General features: G+C 43.1%; 1 protein-coding gene across 4 annotated transcripts in view; it reads left to right on the top strand.

Moving 5' to 3' along the window:
• The window catches only part of LOC122551428 (INO80 complex subunit D-like), an 81,087-nt gene that overhangs the window by 30,768 nt on the left and 42,457 nt on the right, over positions 1 to 7,862 (top strand). For all 4 annotated transcript variants that reach the window (XM_043693320.1, XM_043693321.1, XM_043693318.1 and 1 more), the window contains exon 3: positions 2,191 to 2,999. In XM_043693320.1, the coding sequence (XP_043549255.1) occupies positions 2,191 to 2,999 (809 nt within the window). The remainder of the gene's footprint in view (positions 1 to 2,190; positions 3,000 to 7,862) is intronic.

Here is a 7,862-nt window from a genome sequence, read left to right as displayed (position 1 = left end):
GCCCTCTGCCCTCTCCTCGCCCTCTCTCTCGGTCAGAATGACCTTGATGGAATCGACTGCTTGAGAGGCTGAATGACCAATGACGTTTGTTTCATGTATTCTTGCATTTAAACAAAAGCGCCATGGCCATATCTTTTTTCCTATTGGTGGAGACATATGCCAGTTCATCCTTTCACTGGTCAAATGAGAGAGGCTGACAGTCTACACCCTGGCTGGTGGATTGGTCAAGTCTACTCGACTCACAAGTTAGTTCTCACGACCCTACTGCAATCCCCCATCTTGGACTGCACCTCAACCTGTGGAATGAGAACTGAAAAATTGCATGCAAACATGCAGTGGCAGCAGTGATAGGAATGACCTATTATGGAAAGAGGAGATTGCATGGGCACTTCATAAATAGTTATTGAGGGGCCATCCCCTCCCCAAGCTTCCAAGGCTTGCATCTGTTGTAAAGCTAGCATTGCTCTCTGAATTTGGAATTCCATTTCAAACTGAGTTAAAGGCCTCCTGTAAAACTGAAGAGAACTTCGATCTTCGAAGCATTCCTTTAATCGTTTGATTACATAAGCTATAGCTAGTAGCAGCAGTAAGTGAAATCTTAATATTACTGAGAAATAAAAAGCCAGTTTCTAAGGAAAATAATTGCTTGTCTGTCGTAATGGTGAACTTTACATCAGTTATCCTGAAGTAGAGATCATGGACTGATCTGTCATATTGGGCAGCATGTCTATGCTTTGTGATTAACTCATTGCTGAAATAGCAAAACTAGGAGCAGTTCTTTAATCACTGCCAGTCGTTTCAGTCCTTGATAGTTGGCGGAGCTGAAAGTTTTGATTGGAGCACCACTTACTTAACCTGTGTCTACTCTTCACCTGTAGTCTACTGCTTGCAAGCATGGCTGACCCTCTGCCTCTTGTCTTACCAGTATATACATATCATTTTAAAATCGTTCAGCTTGCAGCGCAGTTCTGCACATTTTACTTTCTCCTTTTCAGCTATCCTATCACGCAAATTGTGTAGATACTCTGGTGCTTTGTCGAAAATGTTTCTTGTGTTGTAACTGCACACTTCTGTTGTACCTCTCTGTTCTACAGCTCAACAGTGTCAGTGCTATTTTCATTTTCATCCACCACTATGTAATTGCACCCTTCTCCTTAATTCCCTCCCAAAAATTACCAAGCGTATAGAGAAGTCTTTCCATTGTGTTCTGGAGCTACTTTTCCAAGGTCTTTTATTGTCCATTTTACTTCTATATTATATAACACTTTTTAAAAGGATTTTTCTTTTACACCAGCTTTTCCCCCACCCAGGTTTCCCCCATATTCAGCAAAGCCTCACTCTCCTGCAGGATTTTGCAAATTTTTCTAAATGGGGGCTTTTTACAAATAGTGGCGCACTTCAACATTGTCCCCCATTCGAACTCTAACTAGACATTGGAAAAAGAGCTAATGTATTGCAGAATTGTTTTTTGCCCCTTCATTTGCAGCAACAAAACTAACATGTTAATGAGGCAACCTTGTGCCAAAATAATACAAGCTTTCACAAAATACAAATGATGTCCAGGCAAGATCTCCCTCTTTCTGAGGAACAACAGAAGCTGAGCTGTGACATGACACAAGCTCAAGATTATTAAGACTCAGGATTTTTTCCATTTATGGGCAAATTCATCAATCCAGCAGTGATATCTTTACTTAGGGAGTGGTGAGAATGTAGACCCCCACATATGAAGTAGTTGAGGTGACCAGCGTAGATGGACTTAACAGGAAGCTAGAAGCACATGAGGAAGAAAGGATTAGAAGACTACGTTGATGGAGTTAGATAAAGCAGGATGGGCAGTAAGTTAAGTGGACCACAAGTACTCGTACGGAATAGCTGGACCAAATGGCTAATTTCTGTTATTAAATTTGGAACCTTATCCAATTCATAAAACTCTCTAGCAATGACCTAAAGTCAGGAGGAGAGAATTGTAATTGTACTCTTGAATGTTTTCTATGATTTGAGTTGATACAACAGGAAACTTTCTCACCTACTGCTCTCAAATGAGGACAAGGTATTGCTGCATACTTCGTGATAGCGTGGTCTGGCCTCAGTGCTTACAGGGGGGGAATGAGCTGACTGCAAGATATGTTGTCCTTGATGTTTTACTGGTAATTGCCTTGCTGTGCTGATTGTTTCATCCTTCTCTGACAGATACTGCAACAGCCACTTGCAAGTCCTTGGTTTGGTGCCCAAAAAGGAGAGGAAGAAAAAGAATGAGCAGTTAGAGGAGGTGCGTCCCAGATTCCACCCTGATGCTACCATGGCAGTCAGCCTGGCAGTGCCCTCGCTGGCCTTGAAGGCAGCAAATGGTCTGGATGGGCCAACACGATCCCCGCAGCGGCCCCGACTGACGCTTCAGTACCTGGAGCATGAGCTCGATGATCCATTCGCTTTCCCCGACGATGACGACTACGTGCTGCGGAAAGGGACCGTCAAACGGAAGCTTCAGACCAAACTGGCTCAGAACCGGCAGCAGCAACGACTGCTGCGAGAGCCTGAGACTTTCAGACTGCAATCAGAGCACTTTATCCCACATACTGCACCATCACGGCTGCTGTACCCTGGCACTCCCCCTCTCTCAAGTCCCCCCCAACCCGCTGGACTGCCACAGGGCCTGCTATGCAAACCCCCTCCGCCTCCACCCCCAGCTCCCAGCTTGCCGCAAGCATCAACCCACAGCATCGTTACGACAACGCCAGCCTCGCATTCGCCAAATGGAAAGGCCCACCAGTCTGCCTCACCGCTACAGCAGACGCCACCCCCAGCACAGCCAACTGCGACCCTACCGCCGCCTGTCACCATGGCAACAGACTCTCCCCGGCCTGATGTGGTTGTCCTCAAGGCTTCAAAATCCACACCAGTCTGCAGGCAGCGGTCAGCCTGTAGGAGCAGGCTACAGAGACTAGCAAAGCTCTGTGCTGAAAAGCAGCTGTTGCACCGGGATCTCTTCCCACATCTAGGTAGGAGCGTGAGGTGTTTAATCTACTTTTGCTGAAAATGCAATCCTTTAACATGTCAGTCAAGTAACCCCTTCGGTAACCAGGTTAATTCTGTGAAAAATGAGCGGCACTTCGTTAAGCAAGCATTATGCACAGTTCTTGTATCCTTGTGACAAAAACAGTGTGGAGTACCAATTAGCTGACAAGAGTCATGTAAGAACTGAGGTTTTAACTTCCAGGAGAGATTAAACAGACAGGATAGCACTGAGATGTGATCTTGTAGAGCCTTTTAAGTTTTGAAAGGGTTTAATAGTTATATGTACAGATAAGGTTCCCAGTGGTTTTGGGGAGATGGCACAGAATCTGGACTAAGTGCCATTAAAAAGATGGTCACTTAGGTGACACGGTGGCTTACTGATCAGCATTGCTGCCTTACAGGGCCAGGGACTCAAGTTCTGTACCACCCTCAGGCAACTGCCTGTGTGAAGTCTGCATGGGTTTCTTCTGGGTACTCTGGTTTCCCCACAGTCTAAACATGGACTGGTGAGGTGAATTGACCATGGGAAATGCAGGGTTACGGGGATGGGGTGGGGCAAATGGATACAGGTGAGATGCTGTTCAGAGGTCCGTATGCACCCAATCAGCTATTTGGCCTGCTTTGACACTGTCTGGATTCTATAATGATAAATCAAATAAGGTGTTCATGGGAAACATGTTTAGTCATGATGGTTTATGTGGAACTTGCTGTATTATGCAGTGGTTTAGATGAACAGAGTGGATGTGTTTAAGAGGAAGCTGGCCATGTACACGAGGGAGAATGAAACACACATATTGCTGAAAACAGTCATTTTGCCAAAACTTTGAAAGGCTTTGGCTGCACGCCTCTTGCTCAACAATATTCAAATTCTGCCATAGTACAACTCAAAGGAAGAGCAGGGTTTTGTAGATAGCTGAGCTGAAGAAAGATACAATTCCGGTAAGGAGCATTAACATTGGCAGAAAACTGTTGGACTGATTTTGCAGTGTATATTCTATGTAAATTCAAATGTTTCTTTTCGAACTGGTTTGCTCCTCCATGTGCTCTTGTCTCTGTTTCTCATCATTTATCCCTCACTGAAGATGTCAAGTTTTGAATGTAATCTGGTCCTTCAAGTGCTGTCTTTTTGCAAATGGCTATCATTCATGTATTAAGCAGGTGGATGAGGTGACAGTTGACATGTTGGAGATGGGGTACTGGGAGACGGGACTGTAGTGTATCTCAAATTTTTGATTTTGTTCATGTCCAACTACCCCAATGTATGACTTGGAGCTGGAAACCTGGCTCCTTCTGCCTTTGGAAATATTAACTTAAGAGAAAAGTTGAGAGATGGAAGAAATTCCAAATGTTGAGGCCAGAGTACAGCTGCCAATGATGGAGCAATGACTTTTGGAGATGTGCAAGAAGGCAGAATTAGATGAGCATTGGTTACTTCAAGAGGGTTTGGTGTGATTTCAGAGGAGGGGAAGGATGAAGCTATGGAGGGAATTTTAAACCAGGATAAAATTTTCAAATTGAAGCATTATTGATTGAGGAACCAATGGAGATCTGTAAGCTCAGGTGGCTAGTGAACAGGTGCTGGTATCTGTTAGGATAGCCAAAGAAGAGTTTTGAGTCTGCTTAGCTTTATGGAGAATGGTTGTATGACTGGCAGTGAAAGCATTGGAATTGCCAAGTCATGGGTGATAAGTTGAAGCAACTCAGTGTGCTTCTCCATTAATTTTTATTTTCTTCACTTTTTTTTCTTCTCACCCATTTTAACTTGTTATAATTTCTTTTCTGATAACTAGATAGACATTTTCCACCACAACCCACTTTCTATTTGTCCACAGTTTGTATCGAGCTGTTTCAGAATTGTTGGTGCAAAACACGAATAGTGTTTCCTGTTCATTCTGTTAATAATGACCAGAACATTCCTGAAGAAGGGCCTGTGCCCGAAACGTCGAATCTCCTGTTCCCTGGATGCTGCCTGACCTGCTGTGCTGTTCCAGCAATAAAGTTTCAACTTTGATCTCCAGCATCTGCAGACCTCACTTTCTCCCAGAACAAGTCAGCATGGTCTAAGAGTGTTATGGCTATGGAGTGGCATTTTATGTATGATTATTACTCCACCATGTGTTTTGTTCTGACACTACTTGCATTTGTTTTGTGATGCGGCGTTGTGGTGGAATCCTTTTTTGCACAGTTATTGAGTTGTAGTGTATGCTTTTCCACAGGGTATGGTTGGAACAGAAAACATTGCATAGTTTGAGGGAGCACTTTGATATCGATGTGCAAAGCAGAATGATGGTCCAGATGCAAAGGGTTGAGTATCATTCTTCTGTGCTGTAAATGTTTGTACATGGACAGGCATCACGATGTAATGGGTAGAGCATGCTTGAGAAGCATCTATGAAAAATATTATCATGTTTCTTCTGACAAAAATACTCATGATTTGCCTATCACTGTCCATGAGACGTGATAGTGTGAAGTGGTCATCACATCTACGATGTTGCAGAAAAAAGTATGAATTGACTGTGAAATGATTTGGGACTTCCTCAGGTGGCGTGGGGTGCTATAGAACCTTTCCGTCCTGATGCAGTTGGAGAAAGTGTTGAAAGAGCTGACATTTGCAGAAGTAATAAGTGGCAGACGTTTCAGCGTATTGCATTCCTCACTTACGTACTTGTGATGACAATGGCAGTAATCAGTGTTGCTGCATTTTTTTTCAGAAAAGCTAAAAGCGTGTTAAATCTGAGCTCCTTTATAGGGAAGCTTTGCCTTGACAACCATGAGCAAGGCGATCCATGTTGTGGGGGAAGGGGATGTGAGGGTGGCAAAGAAACTAATCTTTTGTTATTTGCTGTACCTAATCACGTTGTACAAGTATTTTCCCCTCATTGCCCATTTGGTGTTAACGAAGCCAATTTGGTGTGAATTCACTTCATAACAAATGCTAAATGCAGAACAGGTTCGGATGGTGGTTTATGCCATGGGTTCTTTGTTCAGATTTCCTACCTCAAATAATAATAAATAATTCATGGCTTGAAAGGTGGAAGAGTGGAAGCAAATCCAATAGCAACTTCCAAACAGAAACTGAATATGCAATAAAAGAAAGGAAGAGAATTGCAAAGGATTTGGGAAAACTAATTGGGAGTAGTGCTCCATGGATAACTTGTCCAAAAAGAAGAGCTGATCTAGCATAATGGGCCAAATGCTGTCTGGTATTGCGATTAAGTAATTAACAACTAAAATCAACACTACTTCGAGTTGATAGGCATTACCATTTGAAAGGAAAATATTATCTCCAAAGGTAGCAAATATTGATCCTTATGTTGGGATAAGCAGTGGGATGTAAAACACTTGTCAGCAGTGACTGACTTGAACAAGAAATCCTTCACCATACTAACCTTGCAGATGTGATGATAAGTCGAGACCTCCGTTGAAAGCAAAAAAATCTCAAGGTGATAGTTGAAGCAAAGAAATGGAGATCTACCTGATGCCCTGGCTGATAATTATCCCCAAATCAAGATCGCTTCCAAAAAACATGTCCATTTGCTGTTTTTAGGATTTTGCTATGCGCAAATTAGCTGCTATGTTTCTGACACTGCATCAGTGATAACAGTTCAGAACTATTTCATTGATTGTAAAGAGCTTAAGGCATCGTGAGGTCACCAAAGGCGCTATATTCATCTGTTTATTTTTGTAACTTTACTGTCCAAGTGATCTTAGTGTGTGTTTGAATGTTGGATGCCCATTTGGCTTCATGCTGTAGTTTTGTAGCACGTTTTCTGTATATACCAGTAACCAGCACAGAAACTTTGTGAACAATGTAGTCACATGAGGTGGCAACTGCAATTCTAAAGTGTCAATAACTCTACCCAGTATTAGAGAGGTGCCCATATCAAACATAAGCCATACACTATTCCAGTCAGAGTTAGAATTTACAGCATGTTAAACATGCTGAGGTCTCCAAGTCAGATAGGTGTTTCTGGGTGTGTTTGTAATAAAAGTGCAATTCTAGTAATAAAATAGCAGACAGTGACTCGGGTCAGTGTGTTCTTAGAAAGACAAATAGTGACTCTGGTGTGTGTGTGTGTGTGTTTTTTAAAGGAAGGAATAATTTTGTGTTGCCAGTGTAGATTTCATACTTGTGTCATCCTAAAACCTTAATTTGCAGGATCAGTGTGTGAGTGTTAAAGGAGACAGTACCTCATGGACAATGTGTTAAAGGCGACAGTAACAAGCAAGGCAAATGTGAGTGTTTCAGGAGACAGTAATTCAAGGAGCTAGAATGAATAATTGGGTTGAAATGATAGGGAAGGATTTGGGTCAGGTTCAGAGGTAGAGGAGAGGGATGGTAGCATCAGGGCCTGGTATTGTGGGTGGGGTAGGAGATGTATGTGTGTGTGAAGGGGCCTGGGGAAGGTGCAGTTCCAGATGTGAGGGGCAAGTGTGAGCTCTGTATCTAACAGTATAACATTTGAGTAGCTATTTGACTTAATATCATCAGGATCACATGAACAATTGTCTGAATTAAATGGAGACTTTTGGAAGGGTCCTTGTGTAAAAGAATTACTGCGCTAATTCCTTTGGAGTGTACTAATGTACGGCTACCGAGGCTCCCCATGTGAAACATCGATCTGTATGATCAATGCCTGTGTGGGCAGTAGAAAATCTCAAGTGGCTCATGGCAAGTTTTCAAGGAGACTGGTTCTACTGATACACTAACATCATCAGTCACAGAGATGTACAGCATGGAAACAGACCCTTCAGTTCAACTGGTCCATGAGTCAATGTTAGGGGAGAGGGTGGTGCGCTGGGTGTGCGTGTTGGGGGGGGGGGGGAATGTGGCGCCTGGGATGGGG

The sequence above is a fragment of the Chiloscyllium plagiosum genome, chromosome 7 (assembly GCF_004010195.1).
Source record: "Chiloscyllium plagiosum isolate BGI_BamShark_2017 chromosome 7, ASM401019v2, whole genome shotgun sequence".
Lineage (NCBI taxonomy): Eukaryota > Metazoa > Chordata > Chondrichthyes > Orectolobiformes > Hemiscylliidae > Chiloscyllium > Chiloscyllium plagiosum.
Note: the sequence above shows the minus strand (reverse complement) of the source record. Positions and strands in the feature narration are given on the sequence as shown.